At 36.0% G+C, this 24,774-nt stretch overlaps 1 protein-coding gene across 2 annotated transcripts in view; it reads right to left on the reverse strand.

Moving 5' to 3' along the window:
- The window catches only part of LOC150091800 (guanine nucleotide exchange factor DBS-like), a 307,604-nt gene that overhangs the window by 144,780 nt on the left and 138,050 nt on the right, over positions 1-24,774 (reverse strand). For both annotated transcript variants that reach the window (XM_090385772.1, XM_090385768.1), the window contains 2 exons: positions 10,218-10,334; positions 2,516-2,790 (listed from right to left, as the gene is read on the reverse strand). In XM_090385772.1, the coding sequence (XP_090241898.1) occupies positions 2,516-2,790; positions 10,218-10,334 (392 nt within the window). The remainder of the gene's footprint in view (positions 1-2,515; positions 2,791-10,217; positions 10,335-24,774) is intronic.

Raw genomic sequence — 24,774 nt, forward strand, 5'->3', positions numbered from 1 at the left:
CACGTTTGTGAATTGAATTTTAATTCTATTAAACAGTGATTCTAATTAGCGAAAATAGGAGGAATATTATCCACAGGCTATAAAAGCAAAGATATATTAAGCACAAATTTATCCTTTATTACTTTACCAATTAAAAAATTAAATAATAGGTAAAAATCAGAAGAATATACCTACTTTAATATGCACATACGAATTAGTTGACATTTCTGTTCACTGACATTTGTGGGTGGGGGTTAAAATTTAAAACAGTAAAAAGATAAGCAATCAATAACAAAGAACATGGCACACACGAATTGCAAGTAACACAATATGCACAAGTGAGAATGGAGTAATGAGTTACAAAGTTTTAAAAATAGGAATGAAGAGAAGATCTGAAAATTAATTTTTTTATATGATTGAAGATTTTATGGAAATGTAAACACATTTCACCATAATAACCCACAGAATTCCAGATAACGGTGTTATCACAAATTCAGTAATATCGAGTTTACTTTCCGTTTATGATAGATTTCTCTTGCAGAAAAGCCCAATAAACAGGTGACTGCTAATTGCTTTTATTGTTTTATGGTTTTGACCTCCAGAATTTCGACCAAACCACGTGGTACCATTGGAGACAATCATAGGGTAATCTCCAGTGCTGCAGTCTCCTGCCCCGATTAAACGGCATGCTGTCCCAATTAAACAAAGTAAACCCTGGCTATTGGTTTCTGTTTTTTTAGATTTGCCCCAAATAAACGGCTGTCCCAATTAATCGGAATCCACAGTATATAATATTAATAATATTGTTGATCATTGATAACATTGTTAAATGCTGAGGAAGATATATAAAATATCGAAAAAGAAATACAGAAAAATATAAAATACCACCAAAAAATGGATATTTACAAAAGTCAATATGAAACTATAATTTGTTACATGTTAAGTTATACTGTGCAATGCATAACACTTAAGGTCACAAGCCACACAACATGAAGGAATGGGCCACAGTGACCTATAGGTTATACACTTGAGTTATAGGTGGCATTTCAGTATCATTTTAAAAAGTGGAAACTGCAGTGATTTAAAAGGGCTTTCACTAAAGTGGCAAGCAATATTTTATGATCTTTGATAGCTGACCTCAAAATAAGGCTTGTCCAAGTTTTCATTATTTATTATTTGGAAACGTGTGATATATAAACAGCTCTGAATATGGTTACTACTGCATTTTACAATCATAATAGTCTGTCTAGGAATTGTTATTATTACACGTCAGAACAAAGTAAGTCAATGGCTAAGTATTGGTATGCTAGGAGAGAATTCTACACTTTGCAAGTTCCAATCTGCACAACGCCAGAAAATATATAAACCACTGTTAACAGCGAGTGCTATAACCATGTCTTTAAATAATTGTTTTCTTAGCAGGTGATAACCATCAAGAAAACAACTATTCTAATACTTTATACACCATGATAAATAATTTTAATAAATGAGCATCACATTTTAAACCCTTAACCAGGTTACTGTGCATATGAACAAGAACCTGGTAAAGGGTTTGTAATGTGATGCTCATTTATTAACATTAAATATCATGATGTATAAAGTGACAGAAGAGATTATATCTTGGTTGAGCAAGTGCTATGTTTGGCAGGTATAAATCACTGCAGTTGTTAACTTTTCTGGTCATATATGGCCACTCCATAGTATAAACACAGAAAATTTATTCATTTGTAATAATCTGGCAAATGTCTTTGCCAGCTTATTACAAATCGGCCTGTACAAGAAATGGCAAGATTAAGCAAATACACTATTACAGAGTGGTATAGCTAGGACTACAAATGCCCATGGTAAAATTGCACTGGCAAGACACTTGATATAAATGGTATAGGCCCACAAAGCTGACATGTGGGGTCCCCCCCCCCCACATGTCAGCTTTGTGGGTCTATACCATTTCGCTACCAATTTCACCTACCATAGTGCCACTACAACAGTTGCCATGTGGACCTGTGTATTGCCAAACTTTAAGATCCCAATTTTTATCTTTTGCTGTGCAAATCTTTATTTTTTTCTTTTTCATTTCCTTAGTGCAGATGAAACACTAACAAGGGTATTGAAATTGTTTTCATTAAAAAGACTTCTTTTCAAAGGGTAGAAATGTGACTGATGGATAGAGCAGCCTACATGCTGCTCTGCAAAACCTTTGTTGGGAAGAACAGATTCTGCCCTAATAAAATATAGCTTAAAGGCATTTTTATCCAAATAAACCTTTTTCATAAGAAGGTAAAAAAAAAATTCAAATACTATATATCTCTAAAAATAAGATGTATTAAGTTGTAAAACTGGCTTTTAATCTGCTTCATGAATTACATTTTAATTGGAAAAGTGGCCATAAAAAAATCTTTATGTTAACGGTAACACATTTGTGTACTACAGAAATACAAATAGTACACTATTTGTGTAATAGTGCAGTATCTACACTATTACAGAAAGAATACTGTGTATTAAAGTAGTGTTTAATAAAAATGTAAACTTCACTAACCTTTCAACTGCTGTAACATTATCAAGCTTGTCAGGACACAGCTGAAAAGATGCTACTTCAATTGAAGGCCTACGTATGCAACTCAAGAGGGTTTCACCATGCCTCGCAGCACCATGTAAATCCTCTTTTAAATCTTTATACTCTTCTTCATGTGCCTCCAACAAAGCAACAGTTGAAATTACATCATTAGGTAATTCTGTTTCTTGCAGCCTTCGTGTCAAGTTATGAAGATCTGAGGCAATCTTTTGTAAATTAGTCCCAAATTTTTCAACTGCCTAGAAAACAATTAATAAAACATGCTAGATTATCATCATTTTTTTTGTTATTGTTGTAATATTTTAAAATTACATGTTCATAATATTATAACACATACAACATATAAATAATTATTATTCTGGATGGATTTCAACACAGTCTAACACAGTGTTTCCCAAACTTTATATAACTGGAGACTAGTTTTTTTTGGTGTGTCAGCACATATATATGCATATGTACCTATTGTCTTTGCCATATCTGTCCGACCAACCATCTGTCCACATGTAACAGAAGGCCTGCCTCCCAATGGACAGATTCTCATGTAATTTTATATTCTGGCCTTTTAAAAAAAATTTGTCAAGCCATTCCAAATTTCATTTAAAAAACAAACAGAAATCTTGCAATTATTATTTTTTTCCATGCAAATTGTATGGAAGAAAGAAATTCATACATTAAATGTAATTTTAATGCAATATTGTTAGCTTTAGACAGTCTGTGAATGCTTTGCATATATTGTTATGTAACTTATGTAAGACCTGTGAATATGGTGTTTCCTGCGAAGAGATACATATATAACGAGAGATAAAGTCTCCTTATCTCTGTTGAAAAGTAATAATGTCGAGAGATAAAGTTTCCTTATCTCTGTCTACAAGAAAAGTAATAATGTTATACATTAAACTGTAAATTAAACTGAATGGCTAAGTTTAGAGAAATAAACCTACTGTTTCATTAATGTTCTATAATCGCATAAATTAATTAATAAAGAGATAATTATATTTATTTTTCACTTCTATTCATCACAGAAAGAGAAAAAATGCAATTAATTTGAGAAGGAAAAAAAAAAATGAATATGCCTGAAATGTAATATAACTGCATATATAATACTGCATACACTACTAACTTGTTCAGTAGCTTTTTTTGCGGTCCAAAAATATAAATGCATATAAATAACAATAAGTAATTTCTTTTGCATTCACTTTATAGCTTTTAAGAAACTAATGTTAAAGATTAATGTGAATTAGGTCAGTGGATGGGATTAGATATATAATGTGAATGATGTTGTTGTTGTTTAGCATCACACAGCAACTTTATGTTGAGAGCAAAAAGAAAAATTATATCTTTAAATTTGGTTTGACATTCAATCTACTTCTGTACTTGCTTTTAAAGAGAACCAAAGATGAAAAACTAGTTTCGTTCTTTTATACTATGATTTACTGCACTCACGAATGCTGCATGATAATAACAGGGTCATGCAATTATTTGCAAATTTTCTAAGGACTAAAGCCATGGACCACACTTTTGGAAATGCTGGTCAAATATAACTCCTTATATATGGTTATGTGACTCATCATTAAGTTATTCACAACAATGATTCTGCAATTAAATAAACTGGGTGCAGAGTCTGGGTGCGAGTTAGCCTGTGCGGACGTAGCTCCTTGAAGCTCTTGAAACAGAGAAGTTTTTCCTGATTTATTTTCTGATTTATTAGTTTAAATTGTCATATTAACTTATTTTATAGAGTAGCTTTATATTCCTAGTTACGATACTTAGTTTAAAGTTTAATTTAGACAGAGATTTTGTAGATATTACTTAGTATCGGTAACGGTATCAAATCCACGTGTCACAAATTGAACAAGAGGTCTTTTTTTTTTAACCAAATTTAGTCGATTTATTAACCAATTGTTATATCAAATTATCTTCTATAAGTAGATTATAGACCTAGTCGGGATCCTTAGTTTATTCTAAATTGAGATAGCGAGATATGGAAGCTAATCAATACTTACGAGTCCGTAGAAGTACTGTTCGAGAATTCCCGCCATTTTTACACAATAGCATAAGCTTAGTGTAGTATAGTGCATAATATAATATTGTCAATTAATCAGTAAATCTATTAATCTTGATAAACTTTATTGTCAATTAAATTGTATTTTTAACTCTATATATATATATAACGACTTAATCGTAACAAATAATTAATACATAACTTTAGTGGTACACGTGATACGGAAGTTGTATAAAGGGAACTCGTGGAAAACACTAGATAACGAAAAAAAAAAATATATATATATAACATAACTGTTTTGGGATATAACTTAAGGATTTAATTTTTGTTTTGAAATTTTATTGAATTAAATCGGAATCATGACTCTGACCAGAGCAGCAAAGCAAAAGGCTCAAGCTAATGGGAGTGCTGTGGTTCAGGGGAGAACTGAGGGGGGCAGTTGCTCTCTGAATCACAGTCTTTTAAAATGCACTGTTTGCTTGATGTTTGCGGAGCAGTCGGGTACGGGACATGATACTGCCAAGGGGGAGGATGTCTTTGTGTGTGCACGATGTAAGGAGTGCAAGGAAATCAGGCGACAACTCAGTGTTGTTATGGGCCTTTATGAGAGCTTGAAGGACAGGGTGGATGCCCTCAAAGGAAATAAATTGAGGGGCCCATCAAGCTCTCAGCTGCCCACATCAACGCCAGAGCTTGCACTTGGTCATCAGGCAACACAGAGGCAGCCCCCTAGGCAGAATGCGCTGGTCCCACAGGAACTAGTAGTTGTTGGTGACTCTATTGTCAGGGAAACAGGGAACATGCTTTGTAAAAAGGATAGGTGGAATAGGACCAGGGTATGTCTGCCAGGGGCAAAGGTTGATGACGTTGTAGAGCGGATATCATCTTTTAAGGGCACAAAAGGTGATATAGTTGTACACGTTGGCACTAATGATATTAAGAGTAGGAGATCGGCAGAATTACTTAACAAGTACGAGTCACTGTTGATAAAAAGCCGTGATTAGGGTTGAATTTGAAAGTGTCTGCAATTCTGCCCAGACACGATAGGAGGGAGTATATGATGAGAGCCTTGTCAATCAATTTGGCCCTGGAGGGATTGTGCAAGGCTCAAGGGGTGAATTTTTTTCAGCCTGGACTGTACTTGTTAACAGGAGAGATTGCTTCTACAGGGATGGGATACACTTAAATAGAAAGGGTGCAAGAATTTTTGCTGATGCTGTCAAGGCAGTGTTAGGTGGGTCGGAAAACTGCTAGTTGGGGGGGGATACAAGGACTAATAGATTAAAAGTAGCCACTGGCAGAGGTGGAAGTGATTCTTGCACTGCTTCTATTGAAATGAGCAGAAGCCTGAAAAACAAGATGCAGGATATTTCAGAGACTGCTGGGAGTCATTGCGGTACAAGTAAACACATGGGTTGTGTTAGGGTAGCTAAGAATAGAAACAGGTGCATTTATACCTGCGTGTACACCAATGCTAGGAGTTTGGTAAATAAATTTGATGAATTTGAGGTATTGCTCAAAACATCAAAGGCAGATATTGTTGGGATATCAGAGACGTGGTGTCACACAGATATAAGTAATGTGGAACTGGAATTTGGGGAATACAATGTGTATAGAAAGGTTAGACAGGACAGGAGGGGAGGAGGGGTTATGCTATTAATTAAGAAACACATAAGGTCCAAGGAAGTGAAGCCAGTCGACATCGATGGACAGGGCAGTGTCGAGTCAGTTTGGTGTGACATAAGCATAGGGAAATCAAAATTGAGAGTAGGAGTGTGCTATAGGCCTAATGACTCTGATGAGTATAATAAGATATTGTACAGGGAAATAGAGTGGGCCAGTAAATCAGAGAGTCTTATAATGGGGGATTTTAATTTCCCAGATATTGACTGGAATTTGTGGGTTGGTCACTCGCACACTAGCAAGGCTTTTGTGGATTTATTGGATGATTGTTTTCTACATCAGCATGTTCGTGAGGCAACAAGAGGGAGCAATACTCTTGATCTGATTATCAGTAGTGATTCTTCATGCATTAAGAATCTGCAGATAAATGAACCACTAGGTGGCAGTGATCACAGTGTGTTGAAGTGGGATTTACTCAAGGAGGTAACTACCATCAGAGGTAAAGGGAAGGGTTTTTGTTTTCGTAAAGGCGACTATGATGGTCTGAGACAGTATTTAAATTCTATACAGTGGGACCAACTGATGATGTTACCAACAGCGAACTCAAAATGGGAAGCATTCAAGGAACTAATCTTGGAGGCTACCAGGCTTTACATACCAACTAAGAAATATTGTTCAAGGTTTAGGCCTAAATGGTTGTCAGATGAACTAATGAGGCATGTGGCAGAGAAGAAAAATGCATGGGATACATACAAATTAATGGGTGACATGGAAGCCTATGATAGATATAAGTTGGTCTGTAACCAAGTCACAAAGGAGATTAGGCAGGCAAAGGCAGACTACAAAAAATCCTTGGCAAAGGATGCAAAGAAAAACAGAAAAGAGTTCTTTACATATTTAAACTCAAGAAGGAAAGGGATGAATCAGATTGGTCCACTGGATATTGATGGTTCAACAGTTGAGGATCCTGCTCAGGTGGCTAACAATCTAAACAAGTATTTTGCATCTACATTCACACATGAGGAGTTATTCAGGAAGGAGAATGATGTAGGTAAAGGAAACATTGGCAGTGAGCTGGATGATTTTGTAATAACTGAGAGGAAAGTGGAGGAGAGATTGTTGAGGATAAACATAAAAAAGGCACCTGGGGTGGATGGGATCTATCCAGTTATATTAAAGGAGGCAGCAAAGGAAGTAAGCAAACCCCTAGCCATAATTATGAGAGCTTCTTTGGACTCAGGGGAGGTACCCATAGACTGGAGATGTGCAAATGTAACCCCAATTCACAAAGGAGGATCAAAGGCTGACACAAGTAATTATAGACCTGTTAGTTTAACTTCTGTTCCAGGTAAGTTAATGGAGGCACTGGTTAAAGAAGCACTGCAGGATCATCTAGACAAGAATTCAGTTATAGCTCAGACGCAGCATGGTTTTGTTAAGGGCAGGTCTTGCCTGACCAACTTGATTGGATACTATGATGTAGTCACAAAAGAACTGGATGCAGGGAATAACTTTGATATTATATATCTGGATCTTAGGCTTTTGATACTGTTGCACATGGAAGACTGCTGCACAAATTGGAGCAGTGTGGCATTGGAGGCAAATTGCTGCTATGGATAAGGGGATGGTTGAGTGGCAGAAGACAGAGAGTGGTAATCAATGGACACTGCTCAACGTGGACTAATGTTATTAGTGGAGTTCCTCAGGGTTCAGTGTTGGGTCCGTTGTTGTTTTCGGTGTTTATGAATGATATTGATGATGGGATATCAAGTTTAATGTCCAAGTTTGCAGATGATACAAAGGTTGGCAGGGTTGTTAAGGACACTACTGACGCTATGCTGCTGCAACAGGATCTGGAAAGGTTGAACAGATGGGCTGAGAGGTGGCAAATGAAGTTTAACATTGACAAATGTAAAGTACTACATATGGGAAACAGTAACCCCAGAGCAACGTATCAACTCTGCGGTACTACACTGACAGTGGTGGAGAATGAAAAGGACCTGGGGGTAATTGTGCAGGCAGATATGAAGTTCTCTGAGCAGTGCAGACGAGCTGCAAGAGTAGCTCATGGTGTCTTGTCAATGATATACAGGAATTTTTCTAGCAGGGATAAGGAGGTGATTATTCCCTTGTACAGGGCTTTCCAATAGTAACGCTCGATTATTGTAACGCAATAAAACGAATTGTGAAAGTGATAGTGATCAATTTTTATTTTTATTATGAAGTATATGTGTTAACATTATGTTTTAAAAATTATATCAGATAAATGTCCGCCGTGGCTTTGTCTGGTTTGGTTAATCCTGGATACCCAATTGGTGATGACGTTATCGCATAAAAGTGGCTCAATTTCAGCAATAACGCGCCTAATGTTGGCCTTTAAGGCAGCAACCGTCCGTGGTTTGTTGGCATAGACTTTGGATTTTAGAAAGCCCCAGAGAAAAAAATCCAGTGGCGTTAGGTCGCAGGATCTGGGCGGCCAATTAACGTCACCATTTCACGATATAACGGAACCTTCAAATTTCTCATGCAATAGTGTTACTGTATCACGTGCCGTATGGCACGTAGCACCGTCTTGATGAAACCAATGTTTGTTAGATCGATTCCATCCACTGCAGGCCAAAAAAAATCTCTTATCATAGCCCTGTATCGCTCACCGTTGACCGTAAGTGCCACTTCTTCTTCGTTTTCGAAAAAATACGGACCGATTATTCCGCCGGACCAAAGTGTACACCATACCGTAACTTTTTCGGAATGTAGTGGGACCTCATGAATCTCCCGTGGGTTTTCGTCGCTCCAAATTCGGCAATTTTGCTTGTTAACAAAGCCACTTAACCAGAAATGAGCCTCGTCACTAAACATTATTTTTCGCCCAAAATCAGGATCGACCTCCAACTGCTCTAGCGCCCAATCAGCGAATGCACGACGCTGCGCATGATCGTTGGGCTTTAGTTGTTGGGTTAATTGCACTTTATAAGGGTGAAGCCCTAAGTCCTTATGCAGGATTCGCCAAGTTGTCGTCGAAGACAGGCCAAGTTCTTGAGCCCGACGCGGAATGGACTGTTGCGGATTCTCACACACACTTTCCCGGACTACAGCAATATTTTCAACGGATCTTGCGTTTTGCTGACGTACAGGCACTTTCAGATTTGCCACAGACCCTGTTGCTTCGAATTTGTTTATTAAACGGCGAATTGTGGATTCTGAAGGACGTTCGTCGACACCATAAACTGCACGGAGTGCACGAAACGTTTGACGAATAGAACATTGGTTTTGATAATAATTTTTTACAATTTCGACTCGTTGCTCAGTCGTGTAACGCTCCATAATAAAATGCAGAGACTAACTGAATACGGCTACCAAAGATACCACCTGTGTGACTGTCGACTTCGTCATGCGCTGTTGCCAAACATCGAGCGTTACTATTGGAAAACCCTTTATAAGGCAATGGTTAGGCCACATCTTGAGTACTGTGTACAGGTCTGGAGGCCTCATTTCAAGAAGGATGTAGAGCTGCTGGAACGGGTACAGAGAAGGGCAACAAGATTAGTGAATGGAACAAAGGGTTGCTCTTACGAAGAAAGGCTTAAGTTTTGCAAATTACAGAGTCTGGAGACTAGGCACCGGCGAGGTGATCTGATAGAGGTGTATAAGGCTTTGAATGGTTTGAGCATGCTCAATGCCAATGGGATTCTTCATCTTGCTCAGAATAATCACCTCAGAAGGCATAAATTCAAATTGAGGAAGGACGGATGTCGGATAGATGTGCGGAAATTTGCCTTTGGCCAGCGGGTGGTTGGTTGGTGGAACCGACTTCCATCACTTGTTGTTGAAGTTGATAGCCTAAACAAATTTAAGGCTCAACTGGACAGGTATTTCGAACGAACGGAGGGGTGAAATGGGAGTGGGTTTTTTTTTTTTTTTTTTTGGCTGATGCTGAATAAGCTTGCTTTCTTGCATCATATGCCTCTACTAATGCTAATGCTAAAAAACTGCTTTATCTAATTATATTAGAAAGAGAAAAAAAAAAGAAAAACTACAAACCATTCTTTGTTCAATCCAGTTCTCATGTTTATACCCTAATGTTCCTCCTAAGTCACCAGTCAGTTGACTGGAATCAATATACTTGTGCAGCTCTTCAATCCCACTACAGATTACTACCTATATACCAATAAAAAATATAAAAATTTTATATCCAATTTGCAGCATTATTTATTTCTTTTTATCTAGATACAAAATCACTACAAAATTCAAGAAGACATTAGATTTTTTTAACTTATGATAATGTATATTGTATAGATTAACCTAATTAGCATTGCATGCCAATTCATTTTATTACTCGTTTTTTTGTTCTCCTCCTTAAAACTAACCTAGCAGTCTGAGGTATTTTATGATAGCCTTTACTAGCATCTTTCTCTCTCTACTAATGCTAATGTTGCTACATATATGTATTATAGTAATCATCTTATAATCATATTAAACATCTAACAAATCCAAATATATATGCATTATATAATTGTCTTCTAAATGTTTGTCATTTATACCAGTTAAATTAAATGGGTTCTTCTGTGTCTCCCAACATTTAAGCCAATATTACTAAGTAGTTAAACATTTTTAAGTAGCAGCATTTGGCTATACACATTTGCCAAATCCAACACATAGTATACTGTGAATTATGCATTCAATTTGGAATTTATGTTTGGAATTTATCCAAATGTTTGTGCAAGGAAAACTGCTAACACAAACGTTTTAATAGCGAGTGATCTTATAATCATCATAATATCCTTATAATAGCTGATACTATATAAGCTTCCTTTCTTGCATCATATGCCTCTACTAATGCTAAGGTAGTCATTCAGAATTTAGTATACTGACATTTCAAATGTCATGCAAATTTAAAAACAGAATATATTTATAAAAATTATGAAAAAATACATAAATGAAAGAGTAGAATACATAAAAGCTATATGAACAAATGCCTCTAGTGGTACTACTTTTTTTAAAATTGATATAACACACACACACACACACGCATGCACTTTTTTAAATGAAGTTTGTGCACACGTTTACAACAGTACATTTCCCACATAAAGAAAATATGGCTAACTTTAGGCTCTACTGAAAATGTGAGACAGCTAGGATACCATCATTGAAATGCCCTGAATTACTGGAAACTTTCAGCTGAAACATTATATCAACAAATACAGGCACTCCCCGACTTACATAATACCGTAAATTAGACCTTACGTAAATTTTTGCTGGCCGGTGCAAACTTAAAAAAATCATGGAAACATTTTGTATCCCGTAGGAATAAATGGAGGTACATGTATCGTAAAAACATTGCAACATGAACCCAATAACACATTGTTTTTTGGTAATTCATTCCAAGGCCTTGGAAGTTCAAATTTTTGCTATATAACTAAGCTATTTATCTCTCTAAAAGGTCATTTTTATCATGGAGCGCTATCCTTTCATCATTATCATATGTTCTGTTATAAGAATCAATTTTGAATGGCTTTGCTGATATTTTTCTAAATCACATTTCTGGAGGTTATGGCCATAAAACAATTTGTATCTTCCGGTTAAACAGGCTTTTCTGTTAGTGCATCTAATTATAAACAGGTAGTAAACTTGATCTTATTGCATTTGCGATAATCCCGATAATTGGCATTGTGTGTTTTTTACGTTATTATGGTGAAATGTGTTCCCCTTCACTGAAATCTTCAATCATATAAGAAACACAAATAAATTTTCAGAATCTTCTCTTCATTCCTATTTACTTATTACCAGTGCTTTTTTTGGGATGGTACGCAACGGTACAGTGTACCGGCACCTTTATTAACTGTATTCCTGTGACATTTGGATGCTGTACACTTTGAAATTTGTAATATTCCGTAAATTTTTTCATACGTTTACCTACTTTTCAAATAAGTTTAGTTATTTAACTAAATTTGCATTTTTCACTGTCTATGTTAAGATATTTTCTATATAAAACTTTATAACCATTTTTAGAATTCTAAATTACTCAGTCAGACTTTTGTTTAATGAACTCCTTTTATAGCAATTTTTTTTTTTTTTTAATTCCCCTTGGAAATTACATTTAAAATAGTTTCCGTTGAGCGAAGAAAATTTTCATATAATGAACGGCTTAGGAGAGACTTAACTGGGTATGCACTGTTCGCACTTCTGGCCTTCAAGGCAACTTAGGAAATTAGTGCTGCTGCTAAGCAAGAATTAAGAGAGCTAAAGGGATTATCATTCTACAACTTAGGGGTACCTGGTAAAACCTATCCGACCACCTGTCAACAGTGAGCAGATCAAGGGGATATTCCCAATGGGCTCTGATTCACCTTCTACTGCAGTGGCATCCAACCTTTTCTGGTACAGGTGCCATATTCAAAGTTAGATTTTTTCGGGGACCATACTGAGTGATTCGAGAAAAATTAGTACGTTACATTTTCCATATCTTGTTACATGTAAAAGGAAGTTTCTGTTTTCATGTTACTGTTTTTTATTTTCAGGCTATATATAAAAAATGCAAATTCCCAATACTGTTATGTTTAACAAATCTATGTCACTAATTTATATTTTAGATTTTATTAAAATCATAAAAATATGACTTTCTTTTGTTTTTCCAAAAAAATACCTTACTTTTGCTTTTAAATGCTCACTTTAGAATACGACCCGAAAGGATCACTGCTTAAGATGAATATAAGTGAACAAATAAAAACAATGATGAACCTAAAATTGAAAATATTTGAAAATTTTATTAAGTACAATACAAGATTACATTTACTAAACAAAACATTTAATGAGAATTTTATTTTTGATAATTAGCAAAATTTAAAATGCTGTATTCCCTTTCCACCGGGGCCGTAGGTTGGACACCACTGTGAATCAAGTGTAGGCGCCCCATTTGAGAATAAGGAGAGTGATTTAATTTTACTTCAACAAATAATCATCTGTTGCTTGGCAGAAGTGCGTTATCCACATTTTTCCATAAATTTTTCCTATCTCTGTGTACATGGTCACAGTAGCTGAATGACAATTACAATTTGGACAGTTTAAAAAAAAAAAAGAAAAAAAATTCAAATTTAAGAACTACTGACAATATTGATGACGAGAGAAGGAAAATGAGGATAACGAAGGTATTAAACCTTCTAAATGTGAAATGTTGGTATTTGACAAAAATGAAGGTATAAAATTGTCAATTAGGCTTCAATTAAATGAAAGAGGTACACAATTCGTGTATTTCGAGAATACCTAATCGAAAAGACAGTTTTGGAAAAATTGAAGAGCATTTGAACGTTCTGAGTATGATACCAATTTCATCGAGTGAATATGAACGAGGATTTTCAAAAATGAATCTGATCGTCAGCCCAACCAAAGCTTCGTTGATGACAAAAACAATTTCTTCATTTCTATTTCTTAAAATTGTAGGCACACCGGTGACCCACTTCGATCCAGCAAATATGTCGATTGGTGGCTGTTTCAGAAACGTCATTCATCAACAGGCACAAACAGTACGAAAAGAAGTCGGCATAGCGTGTTTGATGAGAACTCAATAAAAATTTGGAATATTCTATAAAAACTTTATTATGAAATTATTTTTACTTATTTTTTACACATTTCACTTATTTTTTATATATTTATATACTTGAATAATAAATTTATGCTTAATAAACTGTATTAATATACTTAATTTGTTCTTATTCCAAAAACATTACTACTAAGTAACAATATCAGGAAATACTTTTTTTTAGAGTACTGTAATTTTCATGTCCTTTTAATTTTTAATTTTTCCTGATAGCAAAGAATGAGTAACGGCACCTATTTTTTTTTTACAAAAAAAGCACTGCTTATTGCAATGATGAAGGGAAAGTGACCAACAAAAGTGCAAGTGGTGGCAGTGCTAGGAAACCAAACAAAATTGATTTAGAAATGAAGATGATTAAGAAGTAAGAAGCAGGACAAAGTTTGTCATCTTGTCATCCCAAGTATTGCATGGGAATTAAGTCTCACTGCTTCAACAGTGAATGCTACTTCAAAGGACAGTGCGCGTATAAAAGAACATGTTAAAAGATTAACACATTTAACTTCAACAGTGATCACAAAACAGCATTCAGGTGCTATATAGAAGATGGAAAAGCTATTAATAACATGGATGGAAAATCAGATTCAGAAACAAGTGCCCCTGAGTCTGATGATGGCCATTCAAGCAAAAGCAACAAGTATTTATGAAGATATTAAGGATAAGTACGGCGAACCACAAGTCAAGTTCGTGGCAAGCAAAGGGTGGTTTTATAGGTTCAAGAATCGTGCTTGTTTCCACAATGTTAAAGTATGCAGTGAAGTCACCAGTGCCAATTCTGCAGCAGTAGCAGCAAAGAAATTTTGTGATGTGTTCGAAAAAAACCCCTTCTAAATTTCCACAGCCCTCAACCTGTGCAGTGGCATACTTTTCAGCTGGAGATGTTGATTCTGGCAACGATGCTCGAAAAGTAAAACTTGCTGACATTATGCCTGCCCCCTCCCTTTTTTTTATAATTTTATAATTTTGAAATTTGGCTAAACTCTAGATCTTGGGTATAAGTTGTCTCTGCGCAGTGGGCTTGGTTTTAAACAGAGATATTGTACGGTTGTGATAGGGTGATTATTGTGAATGCCTTCGCTATCATTAGTCTTAGTCAGAGTGTTTAACCCTCGCCTTACCGCTGTTTTTATAGTGGAAAACGAGTTCCACTACTTAAAAACTGCGGTAAGGGATATTTTAACCAAAGATTATGCCGAGCCCTCACTATCTTTAGTGTTAGTCAGGCTGTTTATTCCCCGCCTTTATATGCTGTTTTTATAGCGGAAAATGAGTTCCCTATTTAAAAACAGGATATTTTAACAAAGATTAGTTTTTATGCAACTTCAGAAGGGATTTAAGCAAAAAGTGTTATTTTTAAAAATTTTTAATTATTTTTGCTTATTTTAATTTCTCTTTTCTCTTTATCTTTAGACTTCAATGTATTACGATATCTTTGGCAAGTTACGTGTGGGCAGGGAATACAGTAAGTGGCAGCTGTCAATCACTGCTTTGTTTCTGACCATTAGTCTAAATATGAACTTGTACCCAAGATCTAGAGTTTTACCTGAAATTTTTATAACTGCACACTTTTTTAATTTTTCCTATGCATGAGATAAAAAAAATTTAATAAATAATTCTATTTACATGTTCGTCAAACATTTCTTTTTTGCTTCAATCAAATTCAGCAACAGAGTTGCGAGTGCTGCATAAGCCTTTATGGAAATTCCGACTTATGTAAAATTCGACTTACACAGGGTTCCACAGAATGCAACCCTTACTTAAGTCGGGGAGCACCTGTATATGAAGAATATGCTCTAATATAAATGCTCCGACTTTTTCTTCTATCAAAGTATCCAGAGGATTGTGATCCTTATATTTTCAGTGTTCAGGTTAATACACAGCACTGTCCTATCCAATCAAACTAGGGCATAGGCTCTTGTTAGGCACTAACACAGTGGTTTTCACCTTTTTTTCAATAATGGCACACCTAAGCATGGCCGCCACAAGTAGGTAGGCAAGACAAGCGTTGCTTACGGGCGGCAAAAAACTTTTGAAATATACAAGTAGGACCTCTGTTTAACTAATGAACTTCTTTATAGCAAAATTTTCTATTTAACAATATGTGCAATATCACATGTTCTTTCATTTTGTTCAAAGTGTTTCATAATTTTTTTTTTTTTTTTTTTTTTTTTTACTCTATCGACAGAGGCCGACTGGCCTTACCACAGAAACCCCAGTGGGCCAGAGGCCGGTGTGATTTTTTTTTCCCTCTATTGACAGAGGCTGACTGGCCTTACCGGGGAAAACCCGGTGGGCCAGAGGCCGGTGTGATTTTGACCATAAACAATATGGCCACAAACACTTGTATGAGGCCGCTATAAATTTTCCCTGGTAAGAATTTTTAACAGGCTATTGATATTGCTCTTCTTTTTTTCTCTGAATCTGTAGTATCTTCACCAGCACGCTTCCTTTTCACACTTTTCTCAAGTAAAATACTTGAGAAAATTTTACTCAAAAATGAGTATTTTTACTCGAAAATTTGAGTATTTTACTCATTTTTCGGGAATGAAACAATTACAGTATAAAAAAGACAAAAATGAGGAGGCACGCTTGATACACAGAAACAAAGCTGCCTGCGTGTAGCAACTGAATAAACAAAGCAGTAAAGACAGAAACACTTATCACCTCACGTTAGCTGACATTTTACTACAACACATTTCCGAAGGTCACTACCATAAAACAATAAAAACAATTTCCAGTTGCATTCTTGCTAGTGGAATCTGTTATAAACGGGTAGTAAACTCGATCTTTACGTTATTATTATTATTGGCCATATTGTGCAAGGAAGCCTCAGGCTTGTGCTGCACCAGCCAAAAAAAAAAAAAAAATTCCCGAGTTACCCTGAGAGACAGAGAGAGAAGTAGAAAGGAATCGCCAAAAAAGAGAAGAATGATGATATCCAGCTCGGAGCCCTGGGTGTGCCAAGCCCATACTCACCAGATGTGAGCCCCTGGAGAATCTAATTGCATTTGTGATGATACCGATAGCTGGAATTGTAGGTTTTTATGTTATTATGGTGAAATGCGTTTCCCCTTCACTGAAATCTTCAATCGTATGAAAAACATAAATACATTTTCAGAAACTTTTCTTTCAGTTCGGGTGATTCCCGGTTCGGCTGCCATTTCTTGTAAACACAAAGGCGAATCGTGCATAAGCAAATTTGGTTCGTGTCATATATGACATTGTTCCCGTATTTATAAATCATGCAGGATCAAATTCATGTAGTGTAAACACGTTATACGAGGACTGACCGTAATATATACTGTATTTTAATTTTTTCTCAGGATAAATATTTTTTTGTTACCATGTGCAACTTATTTGTTAGCATATGCTTATAGCTTCGATTCTTTATATGAAGCTATAAGCATTTATTCTTTATTCGATTCTTTATACAATTTTTTAGCGTTGCTTATAAATATCATGAAAATATAATGAAGAAATTAAAATGGGAAATTAAAAATTATGAAAAAATTCCATGAGGGGAAAAAAGTGCACTCTTTTCCGCTTGGATCGTCATACATAAAAATTAACGATTATGAAACTAAGAATGAGAAGAACGAAGAGTCCTAACGTTGGAGTTTCGCAGTTCCATCATCAGTTGGTTCATTTAATCGGGAAAGAAATTCTGAGTGTTATAAAGGTTAACTCTAGCTCCTGTAGTGTATGGTTAGCGCGCTTGTACCCGGAAATTTTACATGTTTTAAGGATGTTATCCTGCGAGGTTCAGCCGGAAAAACATTCAGTGGCTGAAGCTTCATGTATTAATAATAGTTTATAACTGGAATTCAGTTTTGTTAACATTACTGCAGAATCTGTTTGAGTGTTATATGTGAATGCGAATGTTGACTGAGTTCTGTGGTTGAATAATTAGCATGAAGGCTGGTTTGGTGATATAAGCTCTGTTATTTGCAGTTTTAGTGGATCCAAATTTGGCAGTAATACTACCAATGACATATGCATTAGGAAACTATAGAAGCTCCAGCTTGCCTGCACAGACCAAGTTTGTGCAGTCAAACCAGAGTATCTGTAATTTACAATTTACAGATACAGAAAGTATCTGTAATTTACACAGACCGGGCCAGACAGCCCGGTCTGTGTAAATTTGAGCAACAACAGATATTGCCCTGCACAGACTGCATGTAGATGTGGTTGTGAACCCCTGGCGCTCGTCGCCGTGATGGGATATTGTGCTGTAATTCTACTTCACAATAAAGATTTATTTATTTATTTATTTATTTATTTTCCCAAATATGGCACACACACAAAGAACCCTGTGAAGGTGCACTCAATGCTGTAAACAAATTCCCTACTTGATAAAATTGTTCTATAATTATTAGCTTCACAAGTTCTGATTGTAAATGGGCCTCTGATGTCGGTAATTTCCAGGATTCTGGAAATTTATTGTTCCACATATATTTTGAAATATCACCAATTTCTGGTTCATATCTTCTTCGACATCATATGTTATATCACATCCTAGATATTTAAAATGTTTTACTTGTTCTAATATTTTATTGTCTATAACTATTTTTGTTCTCACCGTATTTTTCCCTTTAAAAGCCATTGTTCTAGTTTTCATGATTGATATTTTAACTTTATATTCTTCTGTTATTTGGTTTAATTTAAATACTGCTCTTTGTAAATTATCTTTACTATCTTGAATAATTACTTGATCATCTGCAAATAACAGTATATTAATCCTATTCTTCGTATTTAAATATATACCTGTATTAATTTATTTTTTCCGTTTACATATCATATCCTCGATATATATGTTAAACAGCATTGGTGACAAGCTACATCCTTGTCTAACTTCCTTGATTTATTATACTTTCTTCTGTTAATTTATTACCTGTATCTATTACTATTTTTGTTCCTTGATATAGACTGTATTATTTTTGTAAGATTCTTTGGGTATCCTTTATTACTCAATATGTCCCATAGTTTTCATCTGTTTGCTCGATCAAATGCTTTTTCATAATCTATAAATGCTAAATGTGTTTCTAAATTAAACAATTTTCGTTTTTCTTTCATTTGTTTTAATATAAATATATTATCTGTACATGATCTTCCTTTTCTGAATCCTGCCTGTTCTTCTATTAGTATTTCATCAGAGATAATTTTAATTCTATTATTTATTATTTTGCTATACATTTTATATACTGTATTTAGTATGCTAATCCCTCTATAATTCTTTGTATCATTTCTATTTCCTTTTTTAAATATTGAAATAATTTTTGCTATCTTCCATTCTTCTGGTATTTTATATTGTTCCCAACATTTATTAAATAAATTTAGTATCCTGTATTTTAAAAAACTTCCTCCATACTTGAGCAGTTCTGCATTTATACCATCCATTCCTACTGCTTTCCTATTTTTTTGTAGCTTTCAATGCCTTTTCCAATTCTTCCTTCGTTATCGGATCTATGTCATTAACTGGATCTAAATATATCTCTTCTGTTTGATATATTGGGTTTTTCCACAATTCTTCATAATGTTTTTATATCTATTCTTGAAGTGTCTTTCTCTGTGCTATTCAAGTGTTTCATCATTTAATATGCCAAATTTTGTCTTCCAAGAACATCATGTTCTATTGTGCTTATAAATCTATCCCATAACTCTGTTTTAGCCTTCCTTATTATATCTTTAGTTTTATTGCGTTCTTGTTTATATATTTCTTCATTCTCACTTGTTGTTGTTCTTTTTTTGGTTTTTAGAGCATTAGCAACTAAGGCCATATTGCTCCGGGAATATGCAGTGGTCATTCCCTTGACCTTTCCGAATCCTCTGAGATTTGGAAAGGTCGTCTTCTGTCTTCTGGAACTAATATTCTATTGCAGTATTAGTTCCAGAAGGAAGGTGAACATATGTTGGTGACCCATCATTTAGAAGAAGGTTGTTGTCATCTAAACATTTTTCAATTAGTTTTCCTCTTTGATCTATGTGGTTATTACCCCATAGTGTGTGATGTCCATTTAAATCTCCTAGAATGAGGAAAGATGTGGAAAGTTGGGCAATGAGACTATTTAGATCATTTTGTCGAATGATATCACTTGGTGGAATGTATAAGGAGCAGATTGTAATGTGAATGTCAGCAGCTACATGGATGGCTACTGCCTCAAGTGGAGAATTTAGTGAGACAAGATTGGAAGGAACATGTGGGTTTACTAAAACAGACCACAACGTGTAGTATTTTGATGGGTTCTGTCTTTTCTAAAGATATTATACTGAGACAGTTTTGGTGTATCTGGAGGTTTTAAATGTCTCTTGAAGGCAGAGACATATTGGCATATATTTAGAGGTAAGATTATATATGTCATCAATATTGGCATGGAAACCACGAGAATTCTGCTGAATTATTGTGTTCATTATTTGTTTCTTGTTAGGCTTTCAGAACGTTTTCGTGTTGTTGAAGTTCTCTGAATTTCACTCTTGTTTTTATCTTTCTTTGGAAAGTAAGGCTTTCCGGTGTCCATGTCTTCTTCAACAAAAATTTCTAGACGCCATCATCTGCAGATTTTTCATTAATATCCGTTTTCTCTTGATGTCTGGAAGTTCTGATTTGTTTTTCTTTGCATTCTTGATCTGAAGGATGTAGTTTTTCACGTGGTATGGATATTGGTGTATTGATTGCTTGAGTTTGGGTTGTACTGTACACAGTTTTGACGTAATTTGTGAAAGACTCTTTTGGGGGTACTGATAATTCAGTTTGCACTGCTGTTGACTGGTATGTTTTGGTGATTTGGGCGTATGTAGGTCTGTTTGGATGGGTTGGTGGTGAGATGATTCGCTTTGCTTCTTGATAGGACACATTCAGTGGCGTAGCTACCCTTTTTCAGACCCGGAGGCAAAGAACATGTTCAGGCCCCTACTTAATTAATGAAAATTGCAAAAACAGGAGAGAGCCAAAGACGCTGGCCCCTAAAGGGCCCGGAGGCAATTGCCTTGCCTGCCTACATGGTAGCTATGCCACTGGAAACATTGTAGTTTGTTTTGTACTTCTGAATAAGTTTTTCAGTAGGGGTTCCCGGGCAAGCTGTCTGGGAATGCCTGTAATTTTGACATTGGAAAACACTGTAGTGGGTTTGGAATATATGGCCTGACATTGCATACCAGATATCCGGCCTTAACGGATGTTGGACAATGCAGTGTGTTAAATGTCAAGATAAGATTTCGTGTAGGGGCCAGATTGCCATCTTTTCTGGTGGAGATTCTTTTGACTTGAATTACTCCTTGATCTTTGAGTTCTTCTAGCATTTCCTCTTTAGATACATCTAATAAATCCCAGTCTGACATCACTCTTTAGAGGCTTTCAGTGATCTGTGGGATGTCACAGTTACTAGTAAACCTGCAAAGAGATTGATGCTCAATAGTCGCTCAGAATGTTTGGCATTGGAGGTCTCGATGAGAATATCTCCTGAACTCAGTCTCTTTACGGACTTGGGAGATCCAGCTCTGCTTTCTAGTTCCTTTTGGACTGAATGGTGAGAGTTTGCCAATTGCATTTTCACCAGTTGAGTGAATGATCAAAAAAGTTGGAACTGGATATGTATCTGTCTCAGTTTTCTGGCATTTAGAAGTTCCTGCAATGGAATTATCTTTCTTTTTAGATGTCTGGGGTGCATCTGGCAGCCCAGATAGGTCAGAGTTTGATTTACTCATGACGTGCTCTTTTTTGGCCCTGGGAAATTACCTTTTTTTCCCAGGTTACTAGCCCCACCATGTGGAAGCAACAGCAGTGCCACCTAGTGAACCAAGCAAAGAGAAGGTTAGTATGTACTAAAAAATAAAAAGGGGATTAAAGAAAGGTACTTTCCTCTCTAACTTATATTATTTGAATAGATTTATTTAATTCTAATACTCAAGAGTTAACAGACTTGCAAAACAGGAGAAACATATTTACAATAAAGCATACCAGATAATCACTACGAAAAGGTGCTGTGGTCACTAATATCGCTTGGCACTCAGGGCCTGATCTCTGAGACGAATCAACTCTGATCTGATGAGCTGTAGTAATGGATGAGGTGGGGAAATCTGCATTGCTAATAGGGCACTTTGTGAGTCTGTGTAGATTATGCTCTTTTCAATTGAGAGATGGAAAATGTTTTCCACACTTGGACTTCGATCCATCAGTATATATTTCAGCGAAATCAGGATAACATTGTATATGTGCAATGTGCAGCTGTTGGATGTTAATACCTGTTAAAGAGTGTTTTCCCCATTGGTGGAAATAATTATCACAAGATGGCAATGATGACAGACCACAGAGGAACATGATCTATAGGGCCTTGGTGGACTTTGAGTTGTATATTCCAGTTTTCTGCTAGTTCCATTAACCTAATATCTGCAGGCCTAGTTGCTTGTGGTTTGTTTCTATGAAAGGTCATGAGTTGCAGATCATTAAATATTGACCAATCAGGATGGGTCGACTGGTTTTGGATTGTGGTTTCGTAGTTCAGTAATAACATCTTTCTTCTGATGTTTAGAGGAGCTTCATAGGCTTCTACATAGAGACTTTGCACTGGAGATGTTCTGAACGCACCTAGAGCTATTCTAAGAGCTGAATGTTGAATAGGGTTGAGGCGAGAAAAAGCACTTTCCCTGAATCGAATCGAAGACAGGAGCGCCATAATCCAGACGAGATCTGATTCCATAATCAGATAATCATCTATATAAGTGAAGCAAGGTGTAACGATCTGCTCCCCAGGTTGTTGCTGATAAGGCTCTGAGTATGTTCATTTTTTTTTTTTTTTTTTGACAAGCTGTCCGGAGATGTTCAATGTACTTTTGATAGTTTAACTTACTGTCAAAAATTAAGCCAAGCAGACGAATACTATTTGCTATTGGAATAGGATGGTTATCTAATTGGAGTTCAGGATCAGGATGCATTTTATGTATGATACAGAAGTGAATGGCAGTAGATTTCTGGCTGGATAGTCTGTAACCATTTTGTGTCATCCAAATCTGGATCTGATTTATTGATATCTGCAATTGTCTCTCAATATAGTTCATGTTTTGAGAGGGGCAGGAGACCATGGGATCATTGGCAAAAAGATATGAGTCCACTGTTTTTGGAATGAGTTCAGTTAAGTGATTAATTCTAACTGCGAATAGAGTGGCGCTGAGAACGGACCCTTGAAGGATTCCTTCTTCCTGGACAAAGTTTTTAGAGCGAGTTCCCCAATAATGAACTTGAAAGGATCTTTGTTGTAGGAAATTTTGGATGAAATATGGCAAATTTCCTCTCAGACCAAGAGAATGTAGATCCTTTAAAATGCCGAAATGCCATGTGGTGTCAAAGGCTTTCTCAATATCCAGACAGACCATAACAAGATGCTCCTTTTTGATTAATGCATTTCTGATGTTTGCTTCGGCTTTAATCATAAAGTCCAATGATGAACAATTTTTTCTGAATCCAAACTGATTGTTATTGATTAAATTTTGGGATTCAAGATACCAAGTCAGATGGCGATGAATCATTTTATCGAGGGTTTTGCTCAGACAGCTAGTAAGTGAAATTGGTCTGTAATTATGAGGAACAGAATAGTCTTTACCAGGTTTTGGGATAGCCAGAACGTAGGAATGATGTCAGGAGCTTGGGTACAATGTATGTTCAGTGAAGATTCAACTGAAGAAGATCAGCAGTGATGAGCGTGACTTTGGATCTAAATTTTTGAGCATTATATAAAATATCCCATCAGGGCTAGCGGCACTGTTCCTTGTTATTGTTATTTGGTTTTTAAGAGCATTAGCAACTAAGGCCATATTGCTCCAGGATATGCGGTGGTCATTCCCTGACCTTTCCGCATCCTCCGTATTTGGTGGTGACGGGCTCGAACCCCGGTCTAATCAAGAAGCGTGTGCTACGCATTGCTGCTCCTTCCCACGGAGCAGCAATGCGTAGTGGGAAGGAGCAGTGAATAGTGGCGCCTCCTGGCTACGGAGGCGCCACTGTTCCTTGTGTTGGTAAGAGCATGCTGCAGTTCAACCATGGTGAATGGTTGATTATATGTTAATGCACATCTGTCAGTGAAAATTCAGTTTGGATTTTTCAGTTACATCTTTAATTTTTTGAAATGATTGGTCATAAGTAGTTGAGGACAACTGAGAAAATACAGATCCTAGTGCATTTGCGATTTCTGCAGGGTAAAGAGTTCCTGTCCATCACAGTTAATTAGTGGAGTAGATGTTGGAGGAATTTTGCCATTTAATAATTTTATCTTATTCCAGATCAGTCTGATGTTTGTATTTTTATTAACTGAGGAAGCAAATTTAATCCAAGATTATTTTTTTGCTTTCTGTCTGATATAACGGGCTCTTGCTCTTAAGTCGCTTATAATTAATAAGATTGGAAGTGGTTGGATGTTTGTGGAATTGGTTCCGTGCTTTGTTTTTCTCTTTTTTTTTTTTGCATTGTTGCACTCTTCATTCCACCAATAATTTAATTTTCGCCTTTTCCTGACTTGGTATTGTGGAATGGCAGAGGTTCCAGCTGTTAGAATTTGGTTTGTTTTATGTTCAATAGATAGAAGAGTACTGTATGATATGGTTCTTGAACAAGACAAGCCTGCTGTATTTTATCCAGTCAGCCTTTGGAAATTTCCATTTTACTGGATTATCTCTTGGTAATGAGCAGTAAGTTTGAACTTTGCATATTGTTGGGAAATGATCGCTGTTGTGAGGATTGTTAAGAGTTACCCACTCGATACTTGGATAGAGCACTGAAGAGCAAATAGAAAGGTCTATTGTGGAGGTTGATCCGGTAGGAAAATGAACATAGGTAGGAGAGCCAGTATTCAACAATGTTAAATCCTGTCTGTCTATCGACATTTCAATAAGCTTTCCACACCTGTCTAAGCTGGAGGAACCCCATCATTGGTGGTGAGCATTAAAGTCGCCTAGTAGACAGAAGGGAACTGGTAGTTGCAACACAAGATCTTCGTTTTCCTGAATAGAATATGGACAGTT

Source organism: Mastigoproctus giganteus, chromosome 1 (genome assembly GCF_048544385.1).
Source record: "Mastigoproctus giganteus isolate SK-2022 chromosome 1, ASM4854438v1, whole genome shotgun sequence".
NCBI lineage: Eukaryota > Metazoa > Arthropoda > Arachnida > Uropygi > Thelyphonidae > Mastigoproctus > Mastigoproctus giganteus.